Source organism: Vulpes lagopus, chromosome 1 (assembly GCF_018345385.1).
Source record: "Vulpes lagopus strain Blue_001 chromosome 1, ASM1834538v1, whole genome shotgun sequence".
In the NCBI taxonomy this organism is placed as follows: domain Eukaryota; kingdom Metazoa; phylum Chordata; class Mammalia; order Carnivora; family Canidae; genus Vulpes; species Vulpes lagopus.
Genome location: NC_054824.1, coordinates 140103515 through 140120829, shown reverse-complemented (window position 1 = coordinate 140120829; position 17315 = coordinate 140103515). Strand labels below are relative to the sequence as shown.

Sequence of the window (17315 nt, the reverse complement as noted above, 5' to 3'; positions counted from 1 at the left end):
GAAACCCTGCATCTGAGTGCGTGTGGGCCCATGCCATGTTATTTTTTCTTGTTCTTTCATCACATTCCCTACCTGGGCCCCTGTAAGTGTGCACACAAGTGCCCAAGGATGCCTTCACATGGACACTCCACTGAAAACTTTAAGAAGCTTTCACATTGGGGCACCTGGATGGCTCAATCAGTTGAGCGGCCATCTCTTGGTTTCAGCTCAGCTCATGATCTCAGAGTCCTGAGACTGAGCCCAGCATAAGGCTCCACGCTCAGTGGGGAGTCTGCTAGAGGATTCTCTCTTTCCCTCTGCCCCTCCCCCTACTCTCACCCTCTCTGTCAAATAAATAAATAAATCTTAAAAAAAGAAGAAAAAAGTCTTCTCATCCCTGCAGGAGCTGAGAAACAAAGAATTAAGTGCCAAGAAGCCTTGGATGCCCCTTGTATCCTAGATGAGGATAGTAGATTCAGCATTTGCCTGGGGTTGCTCCTGGAAATCTCAGCCTGCAAAAGTAATGTGACATCTAGCAAGGGGGAAGTGGTAAATATATGACAGGACCAGCAAGCAGACCAAAATAGCCAGCTGCTAGAAGAATCTTCAGTGCCATGGAAAGCATGCAAAGTGGAAGGTAACAAAAAGCATATAAAATATGATACTACATTTTGAAAAATCTGATAGATGCATACATATCGATGAACAACAAAGACTGTAAGACCCCAAAATGTCATTATCTAGATTTCTGAGGTAGAGTAAGAGGAGATTTTTTATGTTTTTCTGTACTTCTCAGACTTCTCTTTTAAGTTATATTTTTAAATAATGTCCATCACTTGCACAGGTCACAAATTTTTTTCTCATGATAAGAACTTTTAAGACTTAGTCTCTTAGCAGCTTTCAAATACACAGTGTTACTAATTACAGTCACAATGCCATACTTTACATCCCTAGGACTCATTTGTTTCATCACTGGAAGTTTGTACCTTTTTTTTTTTTTTTTTATGATAGTCATACAGAGAGAGAGAGAGAGAGAGAGAGAGAGGCAGAGACGCAGGCAGAGGGAGAAGCAGGCTCCATGCACCGGGAGCCTGACGTGGGATTCGATCCCGGGTCTCCAGGATCGCGCCCTGGGCCAAAGGCAGGCGCCAAACCGCTGCGCCACCCAGGGATCCCCTGTACCTTTTGACTCCCTTCACGCATTCCAAAATTTCTACAGTGAATACTTAATAGCTTTTATACTAGGCAAAAGAAGAAAGGAGAAGGAAGGAAGGAAGGAAGGAAGGAAGGAAGGAAGGAAGGAAGGAAGGAAGGAAGGAAGGAGAAAGCACACAATTGGTGGATTTTACAAATAGGAATAAGACACCTGCTTTTATTCTCATGGGGGATGGAGAGGGATGGTCCAGCAAAAGGGATGAGGATCCTCATTTCCAACCATCCAAAGACAAGAAGAAAAGGAGACTCACTGTATCTGTTCCTTCAAAAGGCAAAAGAACAGGATAATGGAAAATAAAGATGTGTTTGAGGTGGGAACCAAATGGAAGAGAAGGGTCTGGGGGGTTTAGATGTAAATTGCAGAAGCTTTTCCACCTGTGCCTTTAAAACTTGCTGAGAATGGTAGGTACCTGTCAGCCCAGGCCTGACCCTAGGGGACAGGTCTCCCCCGTGCGGCACAGAGGACAAGCACACCAGCCCAGAAGAACATCCACTCCTATCCTACAAACCTTGAAACCTTAGCATCCACCATCAGGCTCTTCCTTGGAAGTAACGTCCTTATTCCCAGGCATGGCATGGTGTTTTTACAAACCAACAGTCATGGACAGAAAGACAGACAGTTGCTTCCTGATCCTTTTCTTCTCCATCTGGACCCACAAAGTACAGAGTCCAGTATAGCTGCTGCTCCACACTTTCAAAGCTAAGAGCCGTCAAAGATCAGTGAGGAAACGATGTCCCTTTTCCCTAAGCAGTTGCAGCCTGAACGGGCACCAAGGAAAAGAAAACCCTTTACAGGCCCCTGATACATGTGAATTTGATGGGATCTGACAGGCCCCACTGCAGTGACCCTGGGGGAAGTCAGGGGGTTGGGGGGTCTCAGGCATCTCAGTGAGGTCCCCTCCTGAACGTCTGCCACGGTTCCCAGAAGGGAACGTGTCCGTGATTGCTGCAGACATCAAGATGCGTGGGGCTCAGTTTCAGCTGAAACCAAAAGCAGAAAATAACAACAGAAGCTGACAATTTGGTGCAGTGGGGCTGAGAGAAGGCAGCCTAAAGCATGTGGGCAGCATTCTGTTCCTGTTCGGAAAAGCACCCAAAAGGGTGGTGTTGACTCGAGACACATCCGGGCCTTTTTGATTTAGGAATAACACTGGAGAATTAACTTTGATCTGGGCATTACGCACTGGCCACAAGATTCCCTGGGCTTCCTGGCCTCAGGAACACGCATCCTGAGGAGTGAAAAATATGCATTTATGTCTCCAGCCTCAGGGGAGTGACACACAAATGGAATAATGTGGAAAGGTCAGACAGAACCAGGGGAGTGAGCCATCTGCACCAGCTACTGTGGGGTTATCTGCGCGAGTACAGGAGCTGCCTTTCTAGCATCATGGCCTCAAACATCATTGAGGTACCTCAGATATACCTAACTTTTCCTTCCCTTAACATTTCCCTTTAAATCTACTATCTAGAAATATGGCTCAACAGACATGGAAAGAATGTGACCACCTCAGAAAGAATTGATGCCAAAACCACACACACAGACACATCCACATGCCCCTTCCATAAAGTCAGTCTCTACTATGTGCCTTTTCAAGCCACAAAACATTGCACAAGCCTTATTTATTCTTTGTTTTTATACATTTTCAGGGAAAAATGAATCTTTAGCTGGGATGCCACTGCGTGTGAGCGTGGCCGTGGACAGGGTATGGGTAAATGTTGATTTTCTGATGCTTTCGTTTCACATTCCCTTCACTCCCCTGGAAGTTTGTGTGAATATGTGAGTAAGTGATTATCAGCTGTCAATAGTTGCCAAAAGGCTTGCTGGTTACTTATTTTTAAAACCTCATTGCATCAACAGAGGATCAACAAAGATCAACAGACGGACACCACACCCTGAACGGTGCGAGGATTCATCTCTGCCTCTCCCTCGGAGCCCTTTGTTTTGTGCATTCTCTCTCTCTAAGCCCTCGCTTTTCACTCTGTGTTCTTGTCCTCGGCTCCCTGTGTGGTCTGAGGCCGTTTCTTACCAGGACCCGGGTCCTCTGTGCCCCTGCAGCATAAGGGGACACACAGGGTATACTCCACATAGAAGTGTAGTGAGGGCATGGTGAGCTCACACATATGAAACTGATATAAAGAACAAAACATTACCAAATATAGGGAATGCTTGCTACTAGAGAATTACTTGCTCTGTCCCCAAAGTTGTGTGTCCTGAGCCATGGTATCTCCCCACAAAGGCAGAGAACAATGGGGTCCTTAGGGCAGGTGCCGGGTTGGAAAAGTGACAGCAAAGTTCATATCCAAAGAGGGATAGGACCAGGGATGGAGGACCACAGCTGTCACTCTTGGATTTACCTCTTTCTGTATATATGCTCAGTCTCCACTGGGGTGCCTAGAGAACACAAGGGTCTCTGTGTGTCTGCTGTGTATGTGTGTTGAGGCTTCTACATTCCTTCATTGACAGTAATCTCCTTCCAGAGATAGGGAGGGTAGAGTTGTTCCATCTTTACCACCGCCATGGAGGTTCTCAGAGAGCCCTCGCCTGCTCCGTCCTGTGGTCTGCCCATGACAACCTCCAAACCACATTCTGGCCAGAGATAATGGTGGTCTCTTTCCTGCCCATGATCAGCAAAACACAACCATCTGCCTATGCAAGAGTCTGAGACTAACGTGGCTGCCACACCTTGACTCTAAGTCATTTGCACATGGAGAGTTCAGAAAGGTAAGTATCCTGTCCCCAAAAAGAGAAGTACCGGGGTGAACGCCAGCCCCACCCTGACCTCTACCTGCTTGGTTTAGCCTCTTCCTCTGGTAGGCTGCCCACCACCATGCATTCCAGCCATCTTGGCTTACATTCCACCCCTGCCCCCGCCATTATAAAACATAGAGAGACAGCAGAAAGAGGTTGAATTTGCCATGACACGAGGGGTAGCTGCAGCCAGAGTACAAGCTACCAGGTCACTGTCAAGGTTGAAAGCGTCAGACTGTCAGAAAAACTGGAGATCCATTATGGGAGTTTCTGTCCTGGTTCCAATGTTGTTTGCTTACAACCAAACTATGGGGCATTTCAACTCTCCCAAGCTTCACAAAGGGACTCGGTGGACTTACCTGTGGCTGAAATCCTTTGAGGTCACTGGCTGCAAGGTCACTGGCTGAGAGGAGCTGGAAAAGAACAAAGTTTTTCTGAGTGATACTTCTCTAGGCTTGTGCACAGTATCCACTGGACAACTCACAAGGAATGGACTCACCACCGCCCAGCTCCCAAGCTCGAGAAGCAGAATCACAAAAGGCAAATGTGGTATTTCTGGGCTAGGAACCTAGACCCAACAGCATTCTCATCTTGTGTCCACCACACCTCTGACTTTTTCTCCCTCTGCGGCCCTCCTTCTATGTGCCACCAATTCTACTAAGGGTTGTAAATCACGGATCAGGGACTCTGTGTGGACACCGCGAGGTCCACAAACTTCTAAAATTGTGAGTATAATTATGCACCAATTTACAGATGTGTAACACTTCTTTTGGGAGAAGGTCCCTGACTTTCTTTCTACTACCAAAGTAGTCTGTGATACCACGAGCTAAAGAGACAGTTACAGACCACCTCCTCTGGGAGGCCTGCTTCTTCCTCTTCCCCTGCTCTTTCCCCTCCCCTTTCTTCTCCTTCTCCTTCTCCTTCTCCTTCTCCTCCTCCTCCTCCTCCTCCTCCTCCTCCTCCTCCTCCTCCTCCTCCTCCTTCTCCTTCTCCTTCTTCTATCAGACCAGTAAAAATAACCCTTCTCTTTACGCACCTACACATGACTCAGCTTCCTGTCACTGTATATTACCTCTGATCTTATATACTATTCAGGTGTTCATAGCTTATGCCTCAAACTGCCATGTACAATATTGGAAAATAAGAGTCAGGTTTATATATTTTCTGTGCCTCTGTGTTTAATCAATATTAAAGGGTCAAGTTCATGTTTTGATATTTTTGCATCTTCTCCAGAAAGCACTAAATAGAAGCATACGATTAATTACTAAAATAATCACATATTTTATTGTTGTTCAAAAATGCTGGGAAATTGTGGGATAAAGAGAAAAAGGGCAGATGCTTATTTTGATTCAAGGAGTGTGACTGCTAGCTTTGTTAGGCCTGGAGAGCGTTTGCGAAAAATAGGAAAGATTTCATGTTTGCTGTAACAATATTTTGTTTGGTTCAAGAAAGAGAGGGGGTCATGCTGCCTTCAGGAAAGCTCAACTGGGCTGTTTAGCCCCTCTAAATCATTTTGCCAAAAATGATACAGAAAGTGGTGTTAACTCCGGGAAAGAGCAGAGATGAGGTGGGGAATGTACAGGCTGTCCCTTTGTCCCCACCCCAAGTCCTGAGGGCGAGGTTCCCCAGACTGAAGGTGCCCAGAGAAGGTGGCACTACTCCTGATGGACAGCCAGTTTGGATCCTCTGTTTGTTATGAAAGAGCCATGCAACAAGCCATTAGGGTACTTGACTAGTCATGGAGGGCCACGCCTAATCGTAAGACAGTCCCCACCATTAAGGAACTATAGGTTGGTCGAAGATTAGATATGTATATGTCATGTGAGCAGAGGGTAGTGGTGTGTAAGCACCAAACTGCGTGTGCATAGAGCAAGAAAGGTCGGGGGGGGGGGTGGTGGTGGATACTGAGATAAGATGCAGTTGGAACTGAGCCCTGCGTATGGAAAGGCAGCAGGCAAGGAGGTTCAGGTGAGGCAGCTGCAAGAAGTGGACAAGGGACGCCCCTCCCGCCCCAGCTCCCCATGCATCTGCTCATGCCAGCCACGGCATACATCCAGCACGATGGAGGGAGTTAGGAGACATTGTGCATCGAAGATTGCTTGGGCATCCAGCAAAGTGTTTGTTGCTTAAAACACTTTTTCATTTTTAACCTTACAATTGCCACACGAGATAGAAAGCATCTCCACTTTATGGATGGGGAAATTGAGACTTAATGAAAGATAAACAACATTTTCTAGGTCACACAGGTGGTATATGTATTGGGATTTAAATCCAAAACTATATTTTCCCAAAACTCCTCCTCTTTCTGCTGTACAATGGTGCTTCTGGACAATAGCAGGCTGGAGATCATCTGTTGAGGTGCCATGGTGGAGGAAAAGAGATGAGTGCTACTTTCTGAGTCAATGAGCCATGGGCAGTAACATAAAGCATGTCCCTATGAATGACGCTTAACTACCCTTCTTCCACACATTCTTTCATTTAATTGGCAAGGACCATCTACTCTTTGGAGCTTATCAATGCAGTGTAGGCCTCTAACTTGAGTTGAGTAAAGATTAGGGTGGAGCTGGGGAGGAGAGACAGAAAAGCTGGAGGGAGGTTTGAGCACGGCAGTGACCTTTGCAAGGGCAGAACCACCAACACGTGTTAGCATATTGGACCAAATCTCCGAATTCTCCAGGCCTTGGGAATCCAGCAGGCAGGTGCCTTTCTTCCCCCACTTAACAGGGTTCACCAGATACGGAGAAGGCGTGAGACAAAACATCTACTTCCTCCTAGCTCTGAGATGCTTCATCTGGAAATCAACCACAGGCGTGTTCAAAGCATCTCAACATATGCACTGTTCCCTCATGTCAGCGGTTTGGGAATTGAGAAGTTGCCAGATCCATCTGCTTGGCTGGATATAGAGATATGGCATCCTTGGTTATTACTTGTTAGGTCTCTAGCTCAACAAAATTAGGATCTATCCCACCTTCCTAGAAGCCTCACATCCTCTTTCCTTCTCTTAAAAGGAAATCAGATGCATGCAATTTAGTTCTTAATTATTTAAGGGTCTGTTTTGTGCTGTCGTGCGTATTTTTTAAAATTATTTTTTCACCTAATAAGACCATGCCCAACAAGAACATGATTTCTATTTTATGTGGCTTCTGCATTCTTCAAAGTGATGAGAGGAACCTAGACAGGTGATTAGTCAATAAATACCTGTGGCCAAATGACTTAAAAGGAAAGTGGGGAACACTGTCAACCTCTAGGTAAGGGCAAGAATGGCGAAACTGCTGAGCCTGGAGAACAGAGTGTGAATGTGAGAGATGGCTTATGACACCCTTCAAGTCAACAAGGGGAAATGGCACTCAGTATCTACAGCATTTCCTGCATGAAGGAGGCACTCGGATATTTGAATGAATTAATTAACTTACATGATGAGAACAAGTTCTTTTGTCACCTCTGTAGATTTTACAAGAGAATATTGGCTTATACTTCAGTGTAGGTGTCAAAGGTTAAACTGAAGGAAAGATAGGATGAAAGGGAAAGAGGTTGAGCAGTGAATGAACCCACTACCAGACAGAGAGGGGGAGCTCCCTTTCCTGGGGATGAAACGATACGATGGGCCCGAGGCTGCTTAGACATGTTAGCTTATCCAAGGTGGGTTTGGGGGAGGCAGCAAGGAGGTGTCAGTAATGGTTATCAGGTAACTTCAGAAACATCTGAATTCTTTACCTTGGAGATTCTGAACTATTTCCCTCACAATCTAGCACACATTTCAGGTGTTATCTGACCTGGGAAATAGCCAAAGGCGGACTTGTGACCTAGTCCCTAGGTGGTTCCTGAATGAACTAGAGCAGAAGTCTGCTTTTCCTAAACTTCCAGCCAGGACCCCCTGCATGCCTTGCTTCTGGCTTCCACTCTTGCTCTAACCAACTACATGAGCTCTAGGGCTGAACACAGACCCTGCTCCTTGACCACTCCCTTTTACAAAGCTGATTATTTCCTAAATGTCTACACATCATGCACTCAGGAAGAAGACAAGGTTGGCTGAAGCATCTTGCTCAGATGCGGATTAGAAATACAGGACAGGAAGTCCTCCTGTATGGTGAAATTGCAGCTACCTAGATCTGGACCCCCAAAGAGTATCAGGACCTGAAGGAGACAGCGTAAGTTCTCTGGGTGGATGAAAAAAAACCACCGTGTCCCCAGAGGGGTCAGGAGCCGCCTCTGCTGGGGAATCAGAGCAAGGGCACGTGGTAGAGTCAGAGAGCCCCCATTGTGTCCTCTCTGCCCCACCCACCTGTCACCCAGAGCAGCTCTTTCATATACACAAATTAACTTGGAGTCAAATGTTTTGCCCCTAAAACAAATTCAGACCTTCCAGACTAAATCCTTACTTTGCCGAAGTTGCTAAGTGACTTCTCAAGATCACATGGCTAGTTAACAACAAGCCTGGGTGAGTCCTCGAACCCCCAGTCCCTCTGCAGACACCCCTAACCCTGACACAGCTGCTGCTTGCCTCTGTGCTGGATGTAAGATAGATGTGCTCAGAATACCAGGGAAACTGAGGCCCACGCATGAAAACACAAATGTGTCCCTCCCCAAAGCCATGGTTCTGAAAAGCACTGATCCAGACCCTCTCCAAGCCATTGCCCTACTCGAGAATGGCCTCATTCTGTCCCCCTGGAAAAGCCTTCACTGCCCAGAGCAGCCTGGCTGTGCGGGGAGGCAGCGAGGGAGGAAAATGCAATCTGCCGTGGCTCTGGGGACTTCAATCAGGCTGAAGTTAATGAAAAGGATCCTGCCTTTTCCCAGGACTGCTAACTGTCTGCACTGCTCCCAGCGAGAGGGTTGAGCGGGTGCTGGGGGAGCAGGGCAGACAGAATTACATTTAAAAGGCAAAGGAAGGAGAAAATTCTTTCATCTCCCTGGTGGAGTGGGCAGTATTCCTGGGGCCCTGTCTCAGACCATTTTCATTCCTGACAAGTCTTGCTATTCTCTGGAATGGTCCACATTCAAAATATTAGGATGATGACCCTGCTTTTCATTTTTGAGGAGCTGCAATTTTTCTCTTGGCACAAGTTTTTGTTTATTTTATTTTATTTGTCTCTCCAAGCCTAAGGGGTGGGTTAAGGAAGATGAAGGAAGCTCTGGGTCCCTGAGGGGGATAAGAGAAGACATACAGCTGGACAAACTGAAGCCTTGTTACACTGAGGATTCTCTAGATTATTTGCTCTTCCCACATATCTCCTCCCTTGTGGGGCAGAGAAATAAATGATGGGATGGGAGATGGATAGATAAATGGATGGATGGATAGATGGATGGACAGATGGATGCAGGCATGCATGCATGGGTAGGTAGCCAGGTATATAAAAGAACAGAGCAAAGATGGCTTTGGGGAAATATGCTCCATTTTTAAATGGTCTTTAAATATACTATCCTTTAATTATTTTTTAAATTAAGATTTTATTTATTTATTCATGAGACACACACACACACACACACACACACACACACACACACAGAGTGACAGAGAGAGACACAGGCAGAGGGAGAAGCAGGCTCCATGCAGGGAGTGTGATGTGGAAATGGATCCCAGGTCTCCAGGATCAGGCCCTGGGCTGAAGGTGGTGCTAAACCACTGAGCCACCCGGGCTGCCCCTACCAACCTTTAATTAAATAAAACTTCTACTTAGGGAGCACCTGGGTGGCTCAGTCAGTTAAGCATCTGACTCTTGATTTCAGCTCAGGTCAGGATCTCAGGGCTGTGAGACTGAGCCCTGTGTCAGGCTCCACTCTCAGCAGGGAGTCTGCTTAAGGTTCTCTCTCCCTCTCCTTCTGTCCCTCCCCCCATTTGCCCTCACTCTCTCTCTAAAAAAAGAAAACCTTCCACTTAACCCCATACACACTCCTCCTACACACATTCAATCTGTTCCCCTTTCCTATTTTGTGGAAATGGATCTTTTTTTCCCTCTTTGCTTTGTGAAGTGTCACTTGGTTCTTCTTTGGGTTCTGGGATGGACTCTGAACCCCATTCCAACCCAATCCCTCAGCCCCCAAAGTTCAGGACAGCATCTGTGAGAGGCAATGTCCCAGTAAGCCGAGACAAACATCTAATCAAATGTGTGACTGAGGTTGTTGGAAACCAACAAGTCCCACTCTGTAACTTAGCAAAAAGGAAACTGAGGTTCAGAAAGATTGTGAGTCACCCAATGGATAATCTAGAACAAAGCCAACCCTATGTATGCAACTGAGAGAAAGTTTCAGATGCCCTAACACAGAGGACCGGAAGACTGCAAAAGAGCTGGAGGAGAGCTACAAGGTGAGTCAAGGATTAAGACAGAAGAAAGGGAAGAAGGTGAAGGTGATTTCCACCCAGCAGCAGGTCCTGGAAGCACCACCAGCAGGTGGCCCCCTGCTCCACTGGGGTCACAGAAGGAAATGTGGAAAGTGGAATAGGGAGGTGAAATGGAACCATCTGGTCGCCATTCCCCACAGGGCCGGTACATGGCCATTGCTGTACAAAAGGGCATTAGGCTAGGAGGAAGAAGATGCATGTCCTAGCTTGGTTCCAGCTCAACTCACTATGGGATCTGTCATGGGCTCACTTTACCTGTCCGGGTCTTCTTTTACTGCCTAAAGAATGAATTCTATGTTCTTTCTGGCCCTGCACTTCTAGCTCCCCCAAGGGTTCCTTAGGTTAGGTATAAAAAAGAGATGGAACAGACTGTCTCTAGTTTCTTCTCTCTTTTCTTTTCCAGTAACTCTCTCTTCAAAACACACACACCTTTAAGAGGCTGTCTACACTGTCTGGAAGGATTCCTAATCAGAAGGATGGAAGGGAGGGCAGCGGATGGTCCTATACTGCATCTCCATTACTGGACCAGTGTGCAAACAGGAACTTAGACAGATGGTCACTCAGACTGCTACACAGGTTCATCATCCCAGTGAGCCTGCAGTCACATCCACATTCGAGCTCACAGTAAACCACCTTACAATTCTGAAAGCATGAGTCTACCTGCCAAGACATTTAGGGTATCTGGTATAGAAGCCAAGCAGCCGGCTCTCCACCAGCCTAAGAAGCAAGTAACACACTTAAAGCTGCCATCCTGGTGTCCTGCATGCCCTTTTGCTAAATCCCCTCTGCCCTCGTGGAATTTTAAAGGTTGAACCTGAAACCACTGACAGCTCCAGCCTTAGCTATGGAATCCCTTCCCAAAGAGCAACAAGGATGACTAATAATAACTGAATATAACTCCAAGCAAGCCTGGTCTTGATTTCTTATTTATATTTTTAAATGATGGGGTTTTAATATTTACAGGTGAGATCTCTAACAAAATCCTCTAGGTATGCAGCCAGAAGAGCCTTCTTCTTCTTCTTTTCTTCTCCTTCTCCTTCTTCTTCTTTTTTTTTAGTTCCATGCATAACCTCACACATATTGCCTATGTCCACATGGTGGTATATGTATTTGGTTGTTGTCCAAGTCACAACTATCTCTACTTCTGAGTGGGAATGTCTTTAATCCTTCTCCTTGTAGATTAAAGCTATAACCACAGAAACCTAATGACAGAAGAGGACTCTAATGGCCTAATCTAGAACTCACTGAGACAATGAGTCTTGTTTTCTGTTACTTCAAACTCGTCAACTTGTGGAAGCCTGTCCCACTCTTTTTGAAATTACCATTAGAATTATTCTTCCTTAGACCAAGAAAAACAGATTTCATGGGGAGCATCTTGTGTAGTGCTGGGTGGGAAGTTTACAAACTTAAATCTGGTATAAATTGGTGATGTGCAACATGGATAGTCACATCCCCATTTCTTAAGTATTTTGGTAAAGAAGGTTAAGTCATTTCTGAAGGTACACAACTGCTAAGTGGTAGAGTGGCATTGGAGCCCCATTCGGCTGACTCCTGCTCTTCCTCACTACATCATAATACTCCAGGAGCCCTGCTATTTGGGGAATGTGTTTTATCAAAGGTTCTATCACATCCCTTGTGATGCTCTGGCACCTCAAAATGAGCCGTGCATAACACACTTAGAACAGTGGTTTTCAAGGCATGCCCTACGGAGCCCTGGGTTCCACAGAAGGGTCCTGGGGAGTATGAGCACGGGGGAGATGGGAGCTGAGGTGGGGAGTCCCTACCTCCAACCCACTTTATCCAGGGCAGCACAACCTCTATTGGTATTTCATATTGGACTTCCATGTTGATAATGTAAAGCTTTGTAAAAGAGGAATTTTGAAAACCCCTATCTTAGGAGGCCTTTAGATTGGAAAACACACCATTCATGGTGCTAACAGAATATACCTGGGGAAAAGAAAATTAACCTTTAGAACTCATTTTAAGGACACATTAGACCTCATTTTAGGAACACAGCCTTTAATACTTGCCATGAGTTACTCATCAGGAAAATACTTTCTCTTCCTTTCTTTACGCTTTCTGCCGGCAGTGATGTCTGCTCCCTTCATCTGAAGTTCGGCAAGCTACATGCTTAAGAAAGCATAACTAATTTACCAGGAAAGGAAGGAGCTAAAGATATGTTGCTTCTCAGGAACACAATCTGGGCTGTAGGTCCCTTTCTTCAAACAAAATGAAGAAATCACATTGCAAGCATCTGTGGGCTGTTTCCAAAGTCTGTAAAAGGCCAATAAAGGAGGTCCCCTCACTGAACATATGCCAAGCAGGGCTGGATACTGAGGCTTGTCTCTCTCTTCTAATCATTTGCTGAGTTTCTGTTAGAACTGACCAGATGATCTGCTCCCTTGGCTCTAAAACTAGTATTAAAGCTTCCAAATGCATCCCCTTGGCGAATCCTGGGAAATTGATTTACACCCCTAGGCTCACTTGCAGCAGAGAATGAAAAAGTCAGAAGGTGCTTGCTTCAGAGAGGGTGTGAGCACCAGAGTCAAAAGCTCTGCTCCTCAGTTCAGTGCAGCCAATTTGGCTGAGAATCCAGGTCCCTCAGGCCAAATCTGGAGCAATTAATCACAATTACAGGTGGATATCTAAAAGGAATAAAGTCAAGCTGGACCCATAGATGCAAGTAGACATAGTTTTCATAAGCCTCAGGTAAACTGAAGGATCTCCTCCAGAAAGCCTGCCCTGAACTCTTGGGAATTACAATATGAAAAATAATTTATTTTTCAGGACCCACTTTTACCTGTTCTTTTTTTTTATTTTTTTTTAATTTTTATTTATTTATGATAGTCACAGAGAGACAGAGAGAGAGGCAGAGACATAGGCAGAGGGAGAAACAGGCTCCATGCACCGGGAGCCCGATGTGGGATTCGATCCCGGGTCTCCAGGATCGCGCCCTGGGCCAAAGGCAAGCGCCAAACCACTGCGCCACCCAGGGATCCCTTTTACCTGTTCTTATACCAGGTAGATGCTTTAGCTTTATCATCCCTCTTAATGTTCACATTATCAATGCAGGGTAGTATGATTTTCAACAGTTTATAGTTGAGCAAACTGGTGAAATAATTTAGGGCTACAGAGAGAAAAAGTGGCAGAGCTGGAATGTGATCATGATGCTGAATCATGACAGTTCCAGTTCTCTGCCTAAGGCATCCCTGACCCCCCTCAGGCATCCCTAAATAGACTGGTGCTTTCTCCCTTCCTACCATGCCAGGGAGTCAGCCCTGGCTTCAGCCCTGGCTTCAGGGGCATTTTTAACATTGCCAGCTGTGCCCCAAATGACCTGCCATGCAGGTAGGAGCCAGGCTTCCTGTCAGCCCCAGGTAGCCTCACAGTGTAGGCATGTAAGGTAACGTCCTAGTGTCCTGATCTTCCCCTCAAATATCTCTGAACTCAAGATAACATTTTCAATGGAGCTCTGTTCACAAATTCTGGCTAACCAAGGACTCACTGGAGTCTGCACTGTATACTTACACTGCTACAAACACAGTTACTTATCATGTGTATCCTCTCTTCCTAACCGAGTTTATATCCTCTCCCCTACTTAGCTGTCCTCTCCAGTTAATAAGGACATACCAAGTTCCAGGCACCATCACAGATGCTGGGAATCCCCAAAAACTACTGGATGCTTTCCGGGGATCAGCTCATATCATTACACCTTCTCAAGAACCTCATGAGGCAGTACCATGAGTACACCCATTTTACAAATGAGAAAGCAGACTTAGCCACATTAAATGACTTATTTAAAGTTGCAAGACAGTAATTGACAGATCCAGAGAGTATGCTCAATTCCATCTGAAACCAAGGCCTATGACCATTCTTAACTATTCCACATGTGTAGTGTTGCCAGCAATTGAAATACTCTCATGAGTCACCTCATCCCACCTAAAAAAGATCTTTTGTCTTTTGGAGACCTGGAGACAGAGATTTATTAAAAAAAAAAAAAAGATAAGTAACCCAATAATAGGAAGGGGATAGTTGCATTCCAAGGTCCACGTAAGAATAATGTCATTATGATCACATAAGTGGGCACTTTCATTAATACACAAAAATGGGAAATCCCAAGTACACCATTTCTGTTACTACAGATCTCTGTTTCATAAGGCATGAAACATGGCTTATGTCCTCCTTGAATACAGCATAGCATGAGGACCAGGCGGTAGAAGTAGTAAGTACAGTTTTGCACCTGACAGAATGATAGAGTGGGAGAGCAGCAGTATAATCTTCAGGAGAGACAGACAACCATCTTTATCATAGATAAGAGAAGTGAAACTGGAGTTGTTCCTCCCATTTGCAAGAAACCACCTTCACAAACTAAAATTTGGAAGATGGTCTTTGTTTACCAAAACCACTGCTTCGGTTTTCATCAGAAAGATTGATTAGTTAAGTATTTTTAAAGAAGTAAGATCTGCTTATTTGCTTATTCACTTTAATTAACCAAGTGAAACTTGCTCATCTATATGCTTTGCTTAGGGTTGAAATGAAAATCTCTCTGAGTTGCCATTTGAAAACTGCACAACCAGTGTGAAATCTCTTTCACAAATGACCCTGCTTTTGCATTAGTGTTACAGGCCTTGCAAGTGTTGAGTACTCACTTGGGCCTGCCATTCCCTGGGATAGGAGTTCTTTGAGGACCAAGACACCTAGCTATTTCCAAAGTGGTTCTTCACCGTTGAAGATATGCTACAGGGTCTGCCATAGCTTCTAAAGATGACCTCTGATACACTAAGGTAGTAAAACACCTTCATAAAATTGGACTAGAATCCCAGCAAGATGACTTTGAAGGAGGGAGGCATGGCTCGGTGGCATATATACACCCCAGTACTTTGTTAAAAATCTGTCCCTCTTGTATGCTATACAGGACTTCTGGAAACAGTTGGTTTGGCTGTTTCCTGGGGTGTGCATGTATCTGGGTTACCTGGGTTTCATGCAGTTCTGCCCTGACTGCGGTTTGCTGAAAAATGATCTCTTGTGATTTCACTGTCAAGAACAAGAATATCATCTCACAGAGGTATCTAGAAAATGGAGGTCTCCTCTTCATCAAAGTGGCTCAGTTAGATGTGATTTCTATCTAGCTAGACTTCTTCTCCAAATAAGGTATCCTTTCATTGTTCTCCTTGAAGTCTCATGTGTACCTGGCTCATAGTCCACCCATTTTTAGACAAACTTGCCCATAATTTCTGGCTGGCTCAGTTGGAGATGCCTCTCTATACATCGCCCACTGAGAATGAACAAAATGAATATACAACACAGATGCTGCATCAGCAGGACTGGATGTGGCTGCTAACTCAGTCTGAGACCCCTTAGTAATCATATGCCCAAGCCATTTATTTATAGCACAAACACAAAGGGCCTACCACAGGGACTGGTGATGTTCACTTCTGTAGCCGTATTTGGCAATTCACTGGTATTTCGCAATTAATTCACTTGCAACCTCATGCAAGTCACATTGCCACCTGGCTCTTAGCATTCCCCACCTCTGACATGAGGAACTCTGCAAGATCACCTCATGATCTGACAGCCTGTGAGTCAGGAAAAGGCCAGGGGTGACCCCACAACTCCCCCAGGGCATTATCAGGCTTCATACACACCATCTCTTTAACTAAAGGTACTTCGGGGTGGGATATCACAGAAAATCATGGAACAGTAGGAGGAGAAGTAGGGCTCTTGACAGAACTGGGGAGTTAGTGAAGCCTAAGCGTGTCTTAGGAAGAATCTGTGCCTCCATCTCTTACTGGTCTTTTAGCAAATAAGCAGTCTCTTGTTTCTCTCCACACCCCTTCCTATTTAAACCTGGTTTTAGGCAAGTATCCGCTCTTAATCAGTTGTATCATAATCACAATGTGACTCTTCTCAGGATAGCTGTTTGCTGTGTTTTGCTTTAACAGCAAGGAAAACTGGAGTCTGCATTTGATAAAAGGAAATTCCAGATCTAAGGAATTTGAGAGAGGCCCATAATTTGGAGGCAGAGGACTTGTTGCTGTATAGGAGCTATCTGAAGCAAGCCTGGGAGAGAAGAGGGGCAAGAAGGGAGGGAAATCACAGCTAGTTGTGCACAGCTGCTCCCCTTTGCCACAGCTACAGGGAAGGTGCATCATGTCAATGGCAGGGCTCGACCCCTCCAGTCACCCGACGGCTTTTCTTGACCTCTTGAGATATTAACAGGAATCTTAATTCTAAGACACAGAGCTTACTTCCACCTAAAATTTAAAAGTTTGACAACAGGACTGTCTTTAATTATTTACTCTATAATTGACTAGGTGAAAACTGGCTGGTCTTCTTCATAGCGAAGTCACAGGGAATGTTGCCCTATTTCTAGATAGAAAGTGTTTTTATTACGACAAGAAGGAAGTATGAGATGGACAAAATACTTTTACTCCCTAGACTTAAAAATTTTAAATGATGATATCACTTCAAATGATGATCTCACAACAGCAATACAAAACAGAAAAGGACAAAGACTATCCTGCTTGTTTGACAGATGGAGGAAATGAGGCAAAGAAATCGGTCAGTGACTTGCCCAGGGCCATGTTCTGGCTATAGAAGTCTTAGTGTGGAAGTGATCGTGGGGGGTGATTATCCAGACCAGCCTCCCTCCAAAGCAGGAATCCCCTTCTCTAACTTCTCTGACAGATGGACACCCAGCTTGAACACTTGGGAGGAAGTGGCACTTGCTATTTTAGTGCCACAGCAATAGTCTCTAGCAAGTTCTACCTTTATTCTGTTGAAATAAGCCTCACTGAAACTTGTCCCCAGAGTCCTGAGAACAGAAACTAACTGCTTGGATTTTTTTAAAACCATCATGATCTTCCTATCAAGTCGGGAATGTGAACCCCGTTTTACAGATGAGGAAACAAATCTCATCAACCTGCTCCAGGCTGTACATCTCAAGTTAGAGCCACACACCGAACCCAGAGGATTTTAGACTCTTCTCCTTTCCCATGCATTCTCCATACAGGGTGCTCAGTCCTCCAGCCA

The 17315-nt window shown here is 45.3% G+C and overlaps 1 protein-coding gene across 4 annotated transcripts in view; it reads right to left on the bottom strand.

Moving 5' to 3' along the window:
* Positions 1 to 17315, bottom strand: part of SETBP1 (SET binding protein 1) — a 362710-nt gene that overhangs the window by 176565 nt on the left and 168830 nt on the right. For all 4 annotated transcript variants that reach the window (XM_041744020.1, XM_041744008.1, XM_041744017.1 and 1 more), the window contains exon 3: positions 4303 to 4356. In XM_041744020.1, the coding sequence (XP_041599954.1) occupies positions 4303 to 4356 (54 nt within the window). The remainder of the gene's footprint in view (positions 1 to 4302; positions 4357 to 17315) is intronic.